The sequence below is a fragment of the Amblyomma mixtum genome, chromosome 5, assembly GCF_055824585.1.
Source record: "Amblyomma mixtum isolate Tamu chromosome 5, ASM5582458v1, whole genome shotgun sequence".
NCBI lineage: Eukaryota > Metazoa > Arthropoda > Arachnida > Ixodida > Ixodidae > Amblyomma > Amblyomma mixtum.
The window spans coordinates 169,243,063-169,263,010 of record NC_143016.1 but is presented as its reverse complement, the minus strand read 5'-3'; the positions used below and the strand labels follow the sequence as shown (position 1 = coordinate 169,263,010).

Genomic DNA, 19,948 nt, shown 5'->3' with positions numbered 1-19,948 from the left:
GAACCAATCACGCTACATTGTGCCACTCTCCGGGCAGTGCAAGAAATTCACCCGAGATCCGCCAGGCTATTATACAATACTAATGCGTTAGAAACATAAACTCCAAACTTTGCAGTTGACAGCAGTAGTCGTGGCCATAAAGCGAGACTGCATGTAACCTCATAACCACTGAAGTCAAACCGCCACGTAGCACGATTTAGGCGTGGTCTCTGAAAGTTTTGAACCACAACTGAAATTTCGATGAAAAATGCAAAGCTGATATCACCCTAATACCCTCTGTCAACTAAAAGAATTTGTCTCAGTTCAAAATTTTGCCCAGCTCATCCTTACATGATCTTTCCGAGAAAACACTGTCGAAAAGTTTGCTATCTCGAAGTTGAGACTACATTGAAGCATGCAGGTATAATTCTGCGCCCTGTCATTCAAGCCACATGCCCGTACACTATGATCTGCCAGCTTCTTTCCGTCATTGTGTATTAACCCTATCGGTTAACAATTGTAAAAAAGCCCTTTGGAAAATCCCACCTCAAATGCACTCGCAAGACACAATTTACTCTCAATTACCTGACTTGCCATGACATCACATTCTGTCTTAACATGACAGTTCGCTACATAGGTGAGGATCATCTTTGTTTTTGGCCAAATGAAATAACTCTACCTTTCGCGCCTGTCTACTTTTCTTCTAAGGTTGCATCATAGACTCAACAAAAAAGACAGTCCTTGGTCCTAACAATTTACTCTCGAGGACCCAGCAGAAATTTTCACTGAGCTGAAGCCTGTCATCGCGTGTTCAATCGACACAAGCAACTTGTTCGAAAAGCAAACCAAAACAAAACGACGGATAAGCACAGGATTTTCCCTCTTTTGTGTTCAGGGATTAACATTTCAGCCGCGCCCTTCGGGGTCGCGTCCATTTGGCTTTCCCTCGAGCTGCGGAAGCGTGACGAATCAATTCGCCCTTCTCGTTATTCGCTCCCTGACCCCTGCCTCCGTTTCAGTGCTCCGTCCAGACACTGTGAAAGCCTCGGTAGCGCGTCTAGTGCCGAACCGTACTACACAACAATGGTCTGCGAGCAAGACGATTGCCTGTCCCGCCTTCACACTTTGAGCCGGCTGAACTATTCCCCTTCTGACCCGTCTGCTGACACTGCAGACGCAAACGAGTTTCTCGTGCCCTTGCCTTTAGGCTGGCGTCACAAACTCGCCGTGATAGCTTTCGGCGGCGTTTTTTTTTTTTTTTTGAGGTACCATCCCCCACATGTTGAAAGAATCGCGTTGTTCAGTGCTTCCGCAGTCAGAGTGCTTGACCTCTATTCTCCTTTTTTGAAAGCTGACTGCACGTGTCTTAAGACAACACGAATCTGCTGTTTTTGCCCGTAGCGGCCTTTTTGCTGGCCTACCGCCGCTTTCGCCCCTGGAAGAAAACTTACAGGCATTTTTAGGGAGTTTGTTCTCTGACCTATCCGCACGCGTCGCACGATCAGAATCTACTCTCTGATACGCAGTGCGGTTCTTCTCTTTAGGCTTTGGAACAACCCCATCTTTGTTACAGTTAGCTCTGCTAACTCAAGATGAGAGTCTTTCATTTAGTTTTGCTCCGGCAAAGGTGCGCTCGTCTCTTCACTTTGCTGCGAGCCTCCCGCGTGTACCTCGGGATCAACCACACACTCCTTCGGTTTCTCATACCCACTAAGGGCACACTTTTCTCCGGGTTGACAAACTATCTCGCTGGCGTCGCAGCTACGCACTACCTCTACGCAGTCGACCGCGGGACGTTTCACTGCCTCTGGGTTAGGCGACTCATTCCCTTGAGTATTGTCCTCTTTCGTTTGCGCGTCTTTCTCACTGCCTTCGAGCTCGCCTGGCTCATCTTGGCCATCCACCCTGCGGTGGGACCGTTCTGCCCTATTTTGAGCAAGCTTTTTAAGGCTGGCCTTGATTTCACATTAGGAACCTGTAGATTCGAGCACCTCTACATTTCCTTCTCACGCCCGTGCCGCTTGGACGCCCGAACAAATTTCTTATTCGTGTCGTCGCGCTTGTCCTACTCGCCCACGGTCTGACATGCCTTTCCCTTAAGCTGTCGGGTCGGGTGTTCCACTTTTCCAGCTTTAGCTCTTTGCCGGTCGCACGCTTGCACTGACTCCCGTCTCATGTCAACGCGGTGACCCGGCTCGGCAACGGTTTTGCGGTCTCTCTGGCATCTTCGGAATCTATCACTTTCCCTAACTTGTTCATCCTACACAAGATTAGCCCCACTCAATATCAGAATACATGCCCTTGGTGTGGAGCTTGCCCTACGCTCTACCACATATCGTAGGAATGCACAACGAAACCAAAACACTTAACTGTATCCAACCCGACATATGAGCAGTGGGAGGTGGCCCTGACCAGCGATACCCTTGATCAGCAACTTAAGTTGGTTCAGCAAGTCCGTCAGTCAGCTAAAGCCAGTGGCGCCTTGGACTAGGGGTGCCACCCAAGTTGCTCGAGCAACCTTCCTCATTTTAAATAAAAGTTTTCTCTCTCTATTTCTCTCTCTATCGCAAGGGTTGTCGCGTTTCGTTCCCAACCGGGCCGATTACGCATCTGTTCTGTATCCGCAGCGTTGAGATTTTACCCTCCGCGACAGTCTGATGCTTAGCGGGTTTTCTCTAGGCAGAAGCCGCATCGCACCTAAATGGCTCCCTCATTCTAGCATCGGATCGCATCCGGCCGCTTAGGCACTCTGTCCTAACTCTGAAGCGACGGAATAGAGCTGTCCTTACTTTTCCGTAATTATGCATATCCAAATCTGACAGGCTCAATACGACCTTACCAGGCTGAGGTGGCAAAAGGGTCACTATCATGTAGCTTCAAATGCCTTTCTATAATTTAGATTTCTCACAGATGCTTTCAAATTTGTCAAGAAATTTTGAAATATTTTTGCCTCTCTTGAAAGCTCGCAGCTGAGATTGCGTCAGATCCCAGTTTCCCTCGCCAGTGCTGTGGTCGACTTTTGCTATTATGCGCCTGTGCTCTGCCTGTTGCGCCTTTTCACACAGTTTAAGACTACGTTCTTGTGCATGTTCTTGACACTCTGCTTTCTCGCTCTCTCCTTTTGTCGAATTTCCGCATCCTTCATTCTTGATTGCGCCTCGTAGCATCTCAACTTAAGCTGCAACCTTTTCAACTCCCGCTCCTGTTCCTGAATTTCCCGCTTCTCTTGCTCTATTTCCAGTTTGTCTTGTTGTGCCTTTAGCCGTTGCTCTTCTATTCATTTCCGCTTAACTTCTGCTTTCTATAGCTCGGGTTTCAGGAATTCGCACGTAAACCTAATAGTTTCCTCGTAGGCAGTTTCTAAGAGCGATTTACAGATATCAGCTTTCTATACCCCCTCCTGTACTACCGCACCCAACGCCTCGCACAGAGCTAGCAAATCTGCCTCCGGCCATGTCACGAGATCCATGCTTGCTGCTCCTAGCCCCGGCTTTCCTGTTCAACTGTTGCCGTGAGGTTAACACACGCCTCTTCTAACAACTTCCCTCGATTCCCAGCAGTTCAAAGTTATTACCCAAACATTTGAAGCTGGCAAATGTCAAGCAAAGTGCGAGCACTCACCCAAAGAAGCAACACCATACATCATGGTCGATCCCACCGCTGCCCCCACTTATTGAGGGCGGAGAGGCCCTTGAGTTGGGAGGGTTGTTCAGGCACGCAGGCCCCGGCTCTGAAGGACGATGGCGAATACCATTAAGGAGGAAACTGTACAGAAGGTTTATTTTACATATTTACAGTCGAGACGGGAGTGCTCTGATCACAATACAACATTCTGTTGAATGCGCTTCGTATTCCCTAGATCCCTGACTGGAGAATTAAGTTCGAAGAACGCTGTCCAATCGAATGGGCAGTTGATGACGCTGGTGGTGACACCCACGGCAGGGGGCGGTGCTGGGCTCTCTCGCAGCTCGGGGTATGGGAAGGGGTAGACACAGAGTCATCAAACATTGATGTGTCGCTTTGATCACTGCGGCAAGTCTTCTGCTCGTTCCCTCCCAGCAGATGAACGAACGTCCTCGAACTCCCCCACCGGATGTCCGAAGCACGAGACCTCTGTCGAGGACAGAGCCGTCTTTCGATTAACAGCAACAGCTTGACCCTGTGAGCACCACTCCGTTGTCCGGCGACCCAGGGTAGACTCGGCCACTGGACGCCGCCGCCGTCGCCGTTGCTTAGCTTTCGCCGCATCCTTGCTTAACGACGACCCACATCTGGCAGTAATTTCTTCCCAGGCCCGTGTTCCACGGTCTTAACACCACCGATACGGTGGCGCCGACCCCTCAGAAGCTGCTTCGTGTAGTGAGCAGGGTAGGACCACCCAACAAAGCTGATGTCTCCTCGTGGCTGCGTGCAGGTAACCCGTTTCGGGTCGTTGCGACAATGGTAGTGAGGCCTAAGGCTTTTCATAGCTGCGTGCACCATGTCGGAAGAGACACGACCACCGGACCGTGGTGTTGAGAGGGGGCGCACATAGCTGCACATCCGTTTGTAACCTCGCATGAACTTAGCAGTCTCGTTCAACTCAAGAAAGGGCATCGTTCACTCGAACTTTGCGTTGCACGGCCGCCCGAGACGTTTAGCTAGCGATTTGAGCATTGAGCCACAAGGCCCTTGCGGACGCCGCTTCCCATCCCAAGAACTACGTTAAAGGCATGCGGAGTGTGTTTCGGAAATCTTGCAGATCCAGTGGAGCCACCTAGGCTTGCTGTCTTGTGCACATCGTCTCGCTGCCGCCAGCTGCGACGGAGCGGCCTGTATCCTGTTCGCCGCATCCATCCGGGGCAGCCGTGGCAAGACCAGTCGGCAGGCACTTCCGCCTGCTGTTAGCCTGGCGACTACTGCAGAATCCTGGCCTGCAGTTGTCAACCGACTCCTCTTCGTGGCCTGCGGACACGTAGTCCACCGGCCATGCGAGTCGACCCAGCGGATACCTTCAAGCCGCCTTCGGAATACCGCGGAAGACTGCGTGCAAGCTGTCGGCGTGACCTCCGCTGCAAGACCTGCTTCAAGTACATGAAGACCAGGAGTCTACGCGCGTTGGTCTATTTAAAGTTGGGGGAATGTGGGGACGCATTCGTCCCCGGCGGTTCTCTTCCCCGCATTGCACCCTCTTCTCGTTCCCTGTGGTTAGCTTCCCCGCAATGCACCCTCCTTAGTTGGGTTACTTTAACTAACAGGGGAGGGCGCTGGCATCGCAGCGACACGAGCGCTAACCCGTCCCGTCCGGACTCGGAGTTTTCCCTTGCCCTAGCGTGGGCGAACATTCGCTCGTAACAGTGCTGGTGAGCCGGACGTCCTCGATTCTTCCGCGTATTTTGTTGCTAGCTGACGTTATCGCAGCAATAAATGCCTTGTTTGTGTCATCCAGAGTGTCGTTGCTTTGTTCCCTCATAGCAAGGCCCGCCGTGGTCGGCGTGCGCTCGGCAGCGTACGCGACCACGGGGTGGGGTCCGGCGGTTTTGAACTGGGTCATCCGCGGTTTAACGGGGAAAACGTGCTTATCTCCCCAAATGAAACCCCACAATATTTAACCCTGGGCTTCCTTTAGTACGGCTTGAATTCTGGTTTTGCTTTTGGCCCTTAATGCGAATCTGCCAGCAAGTCCCTGATTCCGCTCTAACACTGACTGAACTTCTGCCATTAAGCACAAGACCGCAACCTCCGAAAGGAATCCCTGGCAACACTATTCCTTTTCAAATACCTCTCATTATTGCATGCCTGTTGTACCCCCATATTGCCCTATGCTTCATTGTCGCAGCCTCTCTTCGCTGTTTATCTCTTGTAGTATTTTCGTGCTTTTCCAGTATGTCCGTCCTGATTTTACCTGTACATCGAAATTCATTCTAAGAGACTGAGTATCTCATGTCCTTGCACTGTAAGTGCCTCATCTTAGGAATCGTCAAATAACTTTAAACCTGACTTAATGGAGCTAAAAGTAAATCCTAAGATGTCTCCTCCTTCTCCACAAGTTTTCAGCAAAATCTGAAAATTTGCCTGGCTATCAGCTAATTGGAGCACTTGTATGTCATGGCAGCGCACTTCTGCGCTGAGGTCAGCTGCAGCTGTATAGCAACAGAGTTGCAACGGTGGCACCTGCTTTCAGCTGTCATCGCTGTTATGCTGCCCCACGAGCCCCACTAAAAAAAAAAGCACACACACACACATACAAAAAAACTGGTGCACCGTGACAGCGTTCGACCTCCAGAACAAGCAGCGAAAACAGCCCAACTGCTACTTTACTGCGACGTCGAAATGAGGGGAGATTTTACAGCGAATTCAAAATAACTGCTCTCCATAAGCCGGCAGCTTATGTCACACTTCTGCGCAATAAATGGAACAGAAGCCCATTTTCTAGAGCAGCTAGGCACTTGGGTACCAAAACACTACGCAGCATGTTTTCAAAAACATAGCGATCGCAGCAGCGCAAAAGGAATGTGGAGATGAAACACTGCACAAGCTACCTGCATAGGAAGGGCGGTGTACTCTTTTATTTGCTAATTGGTCGAAATACCGCCTACATCTGCGTACATTGGACGCACTTTGATTGGATAGGGTTCTTGTTACGCGCATGCCAGAGGGGCTTTATAAAGCGCGGCGACAAAGTCAACAGAGAGAGAACTTTTCTTGTGCCGGGAATTAGGTGCTGAAAGAATGGCCGGTCGTTTCATTTTCGCATGCTTGCTTTCCCTTGCCTTGGTGGCCAGCGTGAGAGGCCAAGTATGCGGCACGGCAGCAGGCCAGCCTTGCAACGCTACACAGGTAAGATGAATGGCGCTGGACTGTGGGATGGGCAAGCGGTGAGCAAGCGAATGCTGCACCTGCACCTTTAAAGCGAAAGGAGAAGTTTTACTGCATTCGAAGTCGTGGTTGTTGGGCACACGCGCAAAATCACTGTTTTGGAAATCTGGCAGTCCACGATGAAGATACTGAATTTAGTTTAATCCAGTTCGCCTTTGCATGAATCTTTTTTTTTTCGCTCACACTGGATGTTCTAGGACGCCACAGAGCTTTGTAAACTGCAAAAGCGAGTGCTTTATAATAAAGGAGACGAAGCTGATTGTTTTATCTCCTACTGCTGGTGTCCTGTAAACAACTGCATGGCAAGCTTGGTAAAAAAAACGCATATGTGGAGAGTTTATTCTTCTCCGCCAAAACTCAGCAGACAGAGAGCCCTACAGAGAGTCATTTGTCCGCCGTGATCTGCGAAATAAGCACTGTTAATTGTATAGTCTCTGCTCAGCCTTCCTAGATTCCGCAGTTTTGTTTCGTCGTACTTCAGACTGCGACTGCAAAACGCGCATTTTGAGTAAAATATAAAACAGCCTCCTTGATCTGAGCAAAAAAAAAACAGAGTCGTTTGCCACACACGGCTTAAGAGGCTTTGATTCAATTGCTCATGATGAACGCAAGAGCTCCAATGAGCGCAGTAGTGCGCGGTGACGCGTATCACTCTGCTCAGAGCTGGAGACTTAGTGCACTTTTTATGGCTTCAGTAGTGGAACGGCGCGTTGATAGCATCAGCATTGCCAGCCTGGTTACCTTTTTGTCGGCCTGGTTACCGTTAATATTCTCCACGTTGGTCCTGAAGATTCTTAATTCTATGGTACCAGCAGATAAAATAAATAATAACAAAAAGGCTGAAATCAGGCTATTAAATATTTAGGTGAAGGTTGGCAATTGCGCAGTTCAGCACTTTCTCCAGCGCCTTTTTTTACACAGCAAGGAACAGGGAGAACTGCACTGGACAACAAGCAATCTTTATTTCAAGACACTACACGTACAGCCTTTGTCAAATGTCTGGAGCCCAGGGGGTTTGCTTCTGAGCCTCACTGTGTGGTTCGTGACGTATCTTCAGCGCTCCAGATTTCCTCTGGGTAAGAAGATTTCTGGTTCTGCCTCCTTCAATGGGTAGGACTTCCCAGAATGCTTCAGGAGTCCCACTGCAAGGCTAAGAAGTAAATCCCCTGGGGTCTAAACTTTTGACAAAGACCGTACGTTGCAAAGCCCACGTGTGCGTGCGAGGGTAACAGGTAATTCCTTTCGTCGCTTTCTTGAGTGAGTGGTTGCAGATGCAAGTGTGAGAGGCTGCGCCCGAGAAAACTGAGAACTTTTCCGGGACTGTTAATAAATCACACATTATTTTCCTTTTTTAATTAGAAGAAAATCAATAATTACTCTCTCCGCCTTTATAAAATGACGGAGCACACTGACGACTATTTATACGCTTTGAAGGCGAAAGCAGTATTTTTTAATTGATTTTTTCTTTTCCTTTCTAATGACACATCTGATATTAGCATCAGTCATAACGAAAAGCATACACTAGGTTCACTTTTATTGGCCAAGAAGCATACGCAGTGTAAACATGTCTTACTTCCAGTGCCACGAAAACGTTTGTACAAATTTCGATGCTTTTCCCTCCTTCTATTTACCGCTCAATGTACTTTAGATTGCCGGGACATGATGTACATACGCAAGTGAATGAAATGTGACTTTCGCCGTGCACGAAAACTTTTTTATAAAAGCTACATACGGGAACATTGCCCGTGAAGACTCGGCTTGAGAAAAAAGGAAACTTTTGTGTCTTCTGTTTACTTGCACCTCTATGATGTTCCTGAAGCAATTGAGCCTTGCTTCATCAACCGTAAAGACGCAGCTGTGTTCTGGGATGCTTGCAACGGACCTTCAGAAATAATTTTATTTACTTCTCATACCACAATATAACTCACCGGAGAACAATATCTTGACGAACCTCTTGATATGTTTTTTATTAGTCTACACAGCTTATGGAAAATTGTAATCATGGGCCAGCACTGTGAACCAATTGTTTCGACGAAATCTCATGGCTGCCAAATTATTGTTCATCTTAGGGAAGTGCATGAACAGACCGTCTTCAAGGCGAAGATGAACTCTCACTTGGTGGCGTGCTCAGCCTTAGCTCCCGTCTATCGTTCTGTTTCTCTGTCTTTTTCATGTCTTGCATGGCGTTACCTAAATGTTCTAAATAGAACATAAGTTTAGTGTAATAAATACAATGCTTAAAGAAAGCGTTTTTTTTTTGGCCCATTGGTTGAGTGCTCGCCTCACAATCTGAAGGTCCTTTGTTCACTTCCCCGCACATTCAGGATAAATTTTGTTTTCTTTGCTGATGACGTCACGAGGCCACGTTGGTTCTAGTAGAACATTGCCTGGCCTCACGCCGGGCTGTGTTGCTGATGAGCCGTATAATACCTTCGTCTCAGAAATCAATACTCTGTTCGAGTGCTCCTGAGATTTTGGCGAAAAGAAAACTTCCTGCATAGTACTTAAATATTTCTTCAAAAACATGCCTCCTGTAGTGGTCTGCTCGACGCCGTCTTACCAGTTTTGTTCGCCTGAAACCTCCGCTTACAACACTGAGCACTGGCTGAGTTGACAGGTCTGCAGTACCATGTAATAAAAATCTGTGTGTACTGTGCCAGAGTTTCCTGCCTACCTCAAACTCTATTGTTCTGTCGTTTGCCTTCCTTCCACCAGGAATGCTTCCATTTATGCTCGGCCCCATTTTGCCAGTGTGGCGTCGGCCTTAAGAAAGGGTCATCTTGTTAAGAAACACATTCTTGCAGACTACAAATCGCTTGAGATCGTGTTTCCTGCGCGATACTTCTCTGTTTATTGTCGTGTGTTAAAACAGGGATGCGAGTGTCAACAACTCGGCACTTCATGCCACCAGCATCTTAGAGGCGCCCGATTTTAAGCCAGGCTGTCTATTAGAAATGGTTTTTTCCCTGTTCGTCCGTAGATATTCTCTAACTTCGAGATGAGCTATCTGGCGCAAGATACATCCCAGACGAGCCAAGGCGTCTGCACCTACCTGGCCCGAGATAGTGAAGAGATCGTCGACGGCAAGGCGAATGCCTCCCTTCTCACACGCCCCGAGGATGGAACAGATGTGTAAGCAATGAGCCTTACTTACTACCCGTCGAAATTGGCCAAGTGGCGTGAGAATATAAGAATGCAATGAGGAGTGCAGTGGACAGATTAGCTACTGAAAAAAATTCGGAAATGCCAAGCAATCGATCGGGTATCTCGAAACCATCTCACCTCATGTATTCAGTTCAGAAATGTGAGAAAAAGAACAAGCCTAGTCTTGAGACATGCCGGCGACTTTGTACGAAGAGTTTAAGGTTAGAATTTTCCTAAATTTTAGAAGAGCAGTTCAGAACTCGAAAAGGCTGGCGCTGCACATATAGATCCAAAATTTGTGGTTGCACGAAATGCTAATAAGCTGGTAGGTGAATGGTTTTTCCAGAACTGTGCAATAAACAATTGCGTGCAGTGTTAGACCTCTATTAGAAAAGCTTTCACAAGCACCTCAACTGAACTTGTCTCATCGAGAAGTTGTGTTTAAAGCACCTGAGAAGACATTTGAGCGGAATAGGAAGGGTAGGATCCGATGGCGTCAGTGGATCCCTGCAGCGGCTTGGAGTCCTCTTTGCGTATGACTTAGCAGGCACAGTCATTCTCTGCATTCCTTCAGTGGCGCCAGCACGGGAACAGACACAAGCGCATTTAAGACAGAGCTCAACGCTGACACTATTAAACTTTACTTACTAGAAAGACAACGTATATAGGGGCGACATCTCTTTTTTTTTGCGGTATTCCTGAGATGTGATGAAATACAACACCTGCGTCTATGCTCTGCGTAAGAAATTTTTTTTTATCTTGCTCTTGAGAAATTTTGCTCTGCGCAAGACATCTCAGATTGACTGAAGGCATACAGACACATGCCTGTCCACCATGGTCTATCGCCAGTGCGTCTGTAATCGCGCACACCAGTTTTTCTCTGCTCTTTCCAAACAATGCGACCTCCCTGACTTTTGCATTGCATTTATAGTACCGATGGTGCAGTGCAAGATTGCGCGATGGGGCCACTTTGACTAATGTCACGTGTTCTCGGGCTATGTCATTAACATTAACGCATCGCCCAGCTTCGCCTATGCAGTATTGCCTAGAAGAGAAAGGTATCTTGTAGATTACGCCTCCTTAGCCCGCGCAGAATTGCTTCTAGTGTTTTTTCGAGCAAGTGCTACGAGCGCTGCTCCCGTTGACTTGGCGGTAGATCTAGTAACCCTTGTTAGGGGCAGAGAACGGGATTTTTGCGCAGTCACTTTTTAGGCTATTTTTTTTTTCAAGTTGTGCGTGATGCCTTGGATGTACGGCAACACCCCGTAAGGCCTCCTTTCGTCCATGTAGCCGGCGTCGTTTTGTCCTGTGCCCACAACAAGGGTTACTCGATGCGCCGCCGAGTAAACGGGAGCAGTGTTAGTCGCACTTGCTCGAGAAAACAAAAGAAGAGATCTGGCGCGTGCGAAGAGGGCGTAATATACAGGATATCATATACTCCTGTGGGCGATACCACAAAGGCGACACTGGCTGATGTATTAATGTCAGAGCCCGAGAACACGTGGCATTACTCAGAGAGGCCTCATCTAGCAACCTTGCCCGGCATCATCGGGACAATTAATGCAATGTAGAAGTCGGGCAAATCGCGGGGATTGGAAGGAACAGAGACAATCCGGTGCGAGAGATCAAGGACGTACTGGCGATAGACCATGGTGGGCAGATATGTGTCAGTATGCCTTCAGCCGATCTGAGAAGCAAACAAAGGAATTCTTGCGCAGAGTATAGACTCAGAAGTTGTCCGTCATCACATTTAATGAATAACGCAACGAAAAAAAATGCGATACGCTCCTATATACATTGTTTTTCCCGTCAATAAAGTAGTTTCATAGTGTCACCGTTGTGCTTCGTCCTTCATGTGTTTGTGCCTATTCCCGTACTGACGTCTCTCAATCTGCGTACTAGCCATCTCAGATACAACCAGTCTTGTTCGACATTCATAGATCAGCAGAGTCCTCATACCACTCCTGAAGCAGTGCTGCAGTGATTAAGCGATGCGCCACTGCCCCGGCCGGTGGATGTTTCAAACACACTCACGGTAGTGCGTGTGAGACTCAGCTTGCTCTTTCTGAGCAGCCTCTCGCGACTGATGATCAACTTAACTGCTCCTTGCCACGGTGGGCAGTTTGCTCACAACCAAGTGGGCAGGTCGCCACCTGCCACTGGTGGCAGTTTGTGATGACGTCAAAAGGTCGCGTGGCCTCGGTGGGAGGTGGCCACCCGCTTTTTAGCGAGAACGCGACACTTATCGCTATAGCGCCGATATACGAATAGTAATTGGCGGTTCATTAGTTGATTCTATTATCATGTGTTTTAGGATTTAGTTTATGTGGTTTAACGCTTCAAAGTGACACAGGCTGTGAGGAACACCGTAGTGGTTGGTTCCGAATAATGTTGACAACCAGGGGTTCTTTAACGTGCAACTACATAGCACAGTACACCGGCCTATAGCATTTCGCCTCCATCGAAACGCAATCGCAGCCGCCAGAATAGGGATATATTCCGCCATAGCATGACAGCCTCATTGCTTTAGAAAGCCGCCTTAATCTGGTGACCGGTGTCAAACCAGGGGAAGAAACTAAAGAAACCAAATCTTCATAGCCAAGGAGTGGGATTCGACCCCGCGGCGGTGTGAAGTTCCGCCGACCGTGCTTCAGACAACTACGCCATGGCTATTCCCCCATCCCTAACCCAACCCGGGAGGACTGGGAGGCGACCCTGCTCGGCTGCCGCGACTTACAGGCCCAACAAACCTTATAGTAGGGCGCACCCGGGTGGCGGTCATCGCCTCTGGGGTCCCAAACTAGGGACTTCCACCTAGTGCTTGTAAGGATCGGTCCCTTCCGGGCTGATCCAAGTAGACCGCCTGTCACTTCCTAGTAAATGTTTTCACCACTACCCATGCAGATTTACTCCTACTCCCTCGAGCTGTGCTTGGCATGTCGTCGTCTTTATCAGTTACCCGCTTTCACACGTGTTCAACTGCCAACATCTCGCATGAGATTTGGAAGCCGTCGTTTGCATCATTTTCCATTCGTGATCACACTAGCATGATTTTATATAAATTGCGACATTATTCGAGCCGAGCATAAACTGAATGATTTGGGTTGAGTGCTTGCAGAAACAATTAAATAAACATGTGTGGTTTGTATGCTTAAAGATATTGGTGCGTACATTGTCAGATGTATTCAAGACAATGTATAACGGTAATGTGTGTGTTTGTGGTTGGCGAAATATTTAGATATGAGAGATGTGCATTGCAAACTGACACCTGGTAATCTGTAAGTTGATAGATGTCTATGTGCCATCTTTGAAAAAAAATAAACCAGCTGCGTTGTTTGCTTCACACTTGTATGGATCTTTATGGAGCCTCACGGCTTCCACAAAGGTGAAAAGGTCTTGAAAGGTGAGGAGAAGGGTTTTCCTTACTTTTGAAATTTCTAGAGCTAGGAGGGAGGTATTAGTATTCCTCTATGTGATTGAGAAGCAGCTGGTTACTTTTGGCAAATAGAGTAAGTAATGTGATGCGGCTCCACCGAACCGCATGCAAGAAAAACTTCTTACGCGGGGAGGTTTTTTTTTTTCATAATTTCCAATGCATGAATTTCCGCAAGAAATTGTAGAGTTATATAGAATAAGTTATGTTGCCAGGCGGACTCAAACTGCGAGGACAACTTTGGCGGTGAACATCATGCTTAACCAAAACCGTTGAATGATTTTTTTGCAGTGAGCATGCCTCTTTATATCAGACATTTGAACGCAGTCGAAGAATTCTTCGACACAGCCATTTTCAGGTATTTTCGCAGAGCTCATGCGTTTCTTAGTAATCAGCACTGAAGCTTCAACTCAACCTGTTTAAGTGCGCATATAAAAGGACGAGGAATGGCGTAAAATTCTTGCTGCGTTACTGCTTAACTTCATATCGCATTCTGTGCCACAACAAGGTGGAACAACAGACGAAGCCGGTAACACTTCCTCTTTCATTGTCGACTTCTGCAACCACATAATAACAGCGCGAGATCACTTGCACACATCTCTTTATGGTGCTGAGCTATGACTGGAGATAACTTTTTGGAACACTTTTCACACCAAGTGGGAGCACTGAGCATTGTCTTGCCAACTGGCCGCATGGAGAGCTGACCTGATCCTTCTTGCTTCGGTTTTTACTGCAGCAGCAGCGAACTGCGTAGAAAATTCTGGAGTTTTCTATGTGAAGCCTCAGCGAGAGTAGGCGCCGCACTGCACAAGCACCACCCACCGGACACCTCCCCCAGGACACCCTAGCTAGGGGAATCCCTACCCGCACTCCCACCTACCGGCAATCTCGATCCTCTTGTCAGTACAAAAGCGCATTCCCCCCCGGCAGCTTTTCTGGCTACGAAGTTTCGGCACATCAGCTGCACCTGACGTTTCATACAGCATACTTTTACGCTTGTCCACAATTCTACGCGGCCGTTGCAGCAAATGAAAACACCAAAATAAAAGAACCGCGTCAAAACGCTGCAGTGGCTGTCATCCGGAGGCTAAGGCGGCATCACATTATATAACTAACTCTAAACGCGATCGATCCAAGAAAAAAAAGTGCTACTCCAATCGTTCGTTCATTTCGTTAGCCGACGGTAAAGGAAGAAACAGTTATAATCTTCCCCTGTGGCTCCACATCGTGGAGATGCCTGACTGTTTGGAGGATATTTTTATGCATACAGACGCTTTTTTAGCCATTTGGCGTGTCATCTCATCCTCACGCCGTGTGCTGAGTCTTCGCGAAAACGTGTCTCCAACTTTTTGTCAGTCGAAATGCTAGCGGCAACAAGTGTTCCGCAGCGGGAAAAAGTTTCACGTCGATAGTCGAGCACGTAGAAATGGCTGTCGTGCGTTGCTCATAATTTGTGTTTAAAAACCCTGGAAGTCTAATTTTGAGCATCGACCATAAGTGTAGTCCAAATGTAACCAGGCCGCCCTTACCGCTTCTCACGCCATCAGGGTGCTTTTTATTGTCCAAAGGAGGATAGCGATGGTACGTGTTCACGTCTCTGAAGTTTTCTTTGGAGAAGGCGAAGGCTGGCGGCCGTAGTGAAGCCACCTCGCTCCACGGCGAACTCGTCCCCGAGTGGTAAAGGCAACTTGGTTACATTTGGAAAGGATGGTACTAGACATCGACGACTTGTATTACAGAGCCCGAGCATCGGCTGGGTGTTTCGAATGACAGCTGAAAGCCTTTTCTGTTGTTCTTCATGTAACATGACAGCGTCTGTTTCTTCAAACCTAACAGTAAAAAGACATGAGCGTTGAAAAAGAGTCTTTTCTGCCATTCGTTTTCCTTTGGGTGTTCATTCGTCAGGGGCTTGAAACCGCTTACTGTAAATTCAGTTGTCACTCATTGATCAATGCCATACGAATCAAATTGACTGGCGTTAGGTCTATATTTCTGCTCATTTCCACATCTGGCAGTCACATGGAAGGTGGTTCGTAGAATGGCGCCAGAAACAGCCACATTCGCAAAATTACGAGTGCTCGATATCGGCCTCTATTATTTGCCCATTTTCGGCCATAGTAGTGTTACGAACAATTTCGATGCGAATAGCAGAAAGGCTCCGGGATGGTTCGCAATTTTTACCAGGGAAACAAATACATAACGTTATTCGGCGCAGTACATCAGAACCCACACACTGCTGATAAAATATTTCTACCCCAATGAATGCATTTTAATGAGGCTAGCACGAAAAACTCGCGAACGCGAAGTTTTAGGTTCTCAGTATGTATCGAAACTAGGCTGATCGTTTCTGATGGTCTATGACGTATGGGAAAGTCTCTGGCCGTAACTTTGCGATTGCTTCATTGCAGGACTTCGGTCACAGAAACTGTAACTTTAACGGAGAACCCAGATGTCATCATCCTCGCCTTTTCTAACGGTGAGTGTGGAACTGTTTTTAACTCTCCTTGAAACAGTGGAAATATGTGTGGGAAAGCAATAGTTCTAGAAATTTTTGTGGCTTCAACTGTGAGTCAATCGAAAGCGCGCATCATAATGTTTCAATCTCCAGCCTATGCCGCCGGCCCTGAGTACTATGAACATCGTGCGGAGTCACTCACCCAATAGTTACTAAAAATGGACTGGGTATTAACTACCTTAACCTGCCTTACATGGCAGAGACGTGCAATGCACATTTTTTTTTTGTCTACTTGCCGATGTTGGACTACTCGAAAAACCCTAAAGCCTCCTTATATATCACCATTATGCACTCTTCAAGCTATTAACTTTGCTAGCTCTTTTGTACGGCATTCCACATTACCATTTAATATCGTCTCAGCTTACTCCTTGATGCACCTAAGCCTATAATTTTTCCTTGCTTTACTTTACAATTTTCTGCACTTCTCAATCCTACTGTCTTTCTCTCCCGCATCCGCTTCACCACGCAGAGTAGCATGTCAGCGTTTTTTAAACACCGCCTGAACTGTTGGCTTTCTACTCAGGGTTTTTTCTCCCAGCTCTTTTTTTATGATAATGAAGTGAGCAAGAGAGGGGAAAGCCTGAGGGTGCTTGTCAACCTTAAGACAAGGAACTTGTCTTCGTCTACGCAGAGCGTTCATGCGTTCATCAGTGGCGGGGTTTATATGGGACCTTCAATCAGAGGATAAAGCCCTGGGGAAGGGGAGGAGGGTGTTAAGTTTTAAGGGTGAATCCTATCAAAGCATAACTTCTGCTAGAGTTGATTAACCGGTTGACATGCAAAACTGTGAAAAGATAAGGGCCAGCTCCGCAGAAAGGAGTCCGGGCGTGTGGAGCGTGCAGAGATAGTGAGCAGGGGCTTGAAAGGCTGTGTGTCCAGTTTCAACAGGTGGCTTGGTATGACTGGCTGCGTGAGGCCTGAGAAACGTAGATAAGGAATTAGTCAGTATGGCGGACGCAAATACCGGAAAGATTAAAATAAACGAAAAAGAGAAAACATGGGAGCGAATTCGGAGAAATCGTGAAAAGACGAAGGGGCGGGGAAGATGACAGAACCAAGGGCCTCGAGAAATGATGGTAAGAGCTGCAGGGTTTCAGCTAAGGATAAATTGGACAAAGAGAACAGCGACAAAAAACAAAACAGGCCAAAAACGCAATTGAGGGAGGGGGGGGGGGGGGGGTCGCGTCGGGCCGGAAGGGTAGGGTGAAGCTTGCTGATCATAATCAGTGATATTTCCCAGCACTTCATACCGCCGCTTTATCGTTTCTTTCACCATACCCTTCCGCCCCGACCCATCATTTTCCTCCAAAATGGCATTTTTCTTTGCCAGCTTTTTTTCTCTCTCTTTGTTCAGTTTATCCTTAGCTTATGCCCTGCATCAGTTGGCATAATTTCTCAGGAACCCTTAGCTTCCACATTCCGCCCCCCCCCCCACTCTTCCTTTCATGCTTTCTCTGAACTAGCCCCATGTTTGTCTTTTTCCTTAATTTTTCCGGTATTTTTATTCGCCATGCTAACTCCTTATCTGAGTTTTTTAAGCCAATGCAGCCAGTCAAGCTACCTGTCGCAGCTGGACACACAGTCTTTCAATCCCACGTTCGCTTTGTATACATGCTATACATCCCCGGACTCCTTTCTGCGGAGCTGGCCCTTTTCTTTTCAACGTTCTGCAGGTCACTCCTTAATCAACTTTAGCATCCAGCATGCCTGGACAAGATTCACTTTCTCCATCCTAACACCCTTCCAACTTCACACCCTCTTCCCCCTCACCGGGCCTTCCTTCTCGGATTGAAGACCCTTTTTTAACACCGCCAATGACGAACGCTTTGCCCAGTCGAAGACAAGTCTTGTTGTCGAAACTTTGGCGAGCATCCTGAGGTTTTCACCTCCTTCGTTCACTTTGTGATTGTCAAGAACCATTTGTCCAACTTCTCTCTACCGTGGACTGCCATTTCTTTGGATGCACCAACGCTGAGAGCTGATGTCACATTGCGGTACCCCATTCATGTCCACAGATCCGGACACCACTTACGATGTGAAGCTGCCCTACGCCAACTACTCAGCCTGCTTCGTAACTCAGTTCAATTCATCGATTGGTAAGAGCCGCGCATCATTTTGCTGCTCCTAGGCGCACTTGTTTAATTTTGTACTGCTTTAACTGCGGGATATTTTCTTCGACAGTCGGCACCAACGATAAGGTGTGCTAATTCTGTACCCTCGTTCAAGCACTATTTTAGCTGCGGCGTGCTTTCTCATTAAGTAATGAGCATAGAGAAGCTCGCATGGCATGTGCCCGTGAAAAATTGCACGTCGAATTGTGGCATGTTATTTAAAACATCCACCACAAACAGCTCTGGTGTGGTCTTCATTAGGTCTCGCAAGAAAGGGCTTCTGAAGATTGAAAATGTAGTTAGTGAGCAAGAAGTTGGGTGAACTACGCGGATTGGGGTAAAAGTGCTACGAAAAGGCACATGAGCGTGTTGTCGGGCAAGTTGGTGCTGCGTAACGAGCCAAGCAGCGTGTGAATGTTTGTAGTCAGCGCTTATGAGCGTTTCATTGGCGTTTGGCTACGTACCTCGCTCGGTTTCGTTTGAACAAAAATCAGGGAGTGATTTCGATCTTGGCCTTCTAACGAGTACCTTTAGTTGCAGTGCGTGTTGGTGTATAGTCAGGTGTATTTCTTTGTTTTTTCAGAACCACTGCAGTGGGTTAAGTAATAAGTGCTTGCAAGATGCAGTATGAAGTTGTAACTTAGGTCGCAAGGAGCCAACTACTTCGACAACACATTCCTGTGCTTTTGTTGTTTTTGTTGTTATAGAGCATTCATGCCTGACCCTACAGAGAGAAAGCTATGTAATGCGCAGTTCTGATTAATTTAGTCTGCTCAAAACCGTGCAGCTAGTTCCGACCGTTGGAGCCTTCTTTTTAATCGCCTTTAAAACCACCTCGTAGAAGCCCTGCTCGTAGTGCTTGTCGCGGGTGTATATCACTTCACGCATGGATAATGGCAGGAGGTGCGTTTCTCGTATACGACCAGGCATACCTGCCATCTAACAGTTGAAACTTCCTTTATTCCTGTGTTGCATCAAACATGTCTGTCGGCTTTTCGGTGCTTATTTTCAGTTCGGAAACTATAATTATGCTCAACATTTGTTTTCGTTGATCTAAGCCTAGTACCCTTAAAAGTGGTGGAAGGCTACGAACAACGCGTAAGACAGGCCTTCGGCTCCCGAACCCTGGGCGGCTGCCGTAAGTAAGAAGAGGACGAAGACAGCGGCGCCGATGCTTGTGCGTGTGCGCTGATCGCTGCCTCTGGACTGAACCGAGACGTACCGCTAGTCGTTCGCGACACAGCGCCTTCGAAGACGTCCTACACTAGAAACGACTCTTCCCTCGCAGGTTGCCGTCTCTGGGTGTACGAAGGCACAGCAACGGAAACGGTTCAAGCCTGCAAGGAAGGCCATGTCGACGTCTGCGGTGAAACCGTCTACAGCACCTACAACGAAACCCTCTGTGGCAGCGGACCAACGGGATCCGCGTAGGGCTCGGCGCATGCTGCCTACAGCAGCGCATGTCCCGCTACTGATTTGGGTCATTGAATCTGAGCAAATAAATGCCTTTGATAATCAAAAGAGAAAGATGTACTAATTTATGATGGGCAGCGCCGTACAAATGCGTGTCACCCAAAAATGCGATCCGCCCAAGGACACTGATGAGCACTGGGCGCTAATAAGAACACTAAAATAAACAAAAGCTCATAAACGATTCGTCTCACCGAGTTACGGTATACGAAATTCACGAATGGCCTGTCTGGATCACAGGTAGTTGACACTGGTCCATCGGCGCGGTGTGTGAGGAAATAATTTGCTGAGAAAGTGAGTATGTGCCGAACAACACTGAATACCCTGTACAAAGCCGAAATGCGGATCTCATATTGTTTTACGCAAGACATCGTGCAGTCTTAATGAGGAATGTAAGTTAAACGCGGATTTAAATAAAAACCATTTCTGGATATCGGT

The 19,948-nt window shown here is 47.6% G+C and overlaps 1 protein-coding gene across 1 annotated transcript; it reads left to right on the top strand.

Annotated features, from left to right (window-relative positions):
- Positions 1–6,632: 6,632 nt before the first annotated feature.
- Positions 6,633–19,585, top strand: LOC149344647 (uncharacterized). Its single transcript, XM_089546321.1, has 5 exons — positions 6,633–6,798; positions 9,818–9,969; positions 15,823–15,890; positions 17,945–18,025; positions 19,329–19,585. The coding sequence occupies exons 1-5, from the start codon at positions 6,691–6,693 to the stop codon at positions 19,469–19,471; spliced, it is 552 nt and encodes a 183-aa protein (XP_089402447.1). The 5' UTR covers positions 6,633–6,690; the 3' UTR covers positions 19,472–19,585.
- The last annotated feature ends 363 nt before the right edge of the window (positions 19,586–19,948 follow it).

Coding starts and splice junctions, on each gene's coding strand:
- LOC149344647 (XM_089546321.1), top strand. CDS start 6,691: ATGGCCGGTCGTTTCATTTTCGCATGCTTGCTTTCCCTTGCCTTGGTG. Junction 15,891..17,944: donor CATCCTCGCCTTTTCTAACG/GTGAGTGTGGAA, acceptor TCATGTCCACAG/ATCCGGACACCACTTACGAT. Junction 18,026..19,328: donor TCAGTTCAATTCATCGATTG/GTAAGAGCCGCG, acceptor CTTCCCTCGCAG/GTTGCCGTCTCTGGGTGTAC.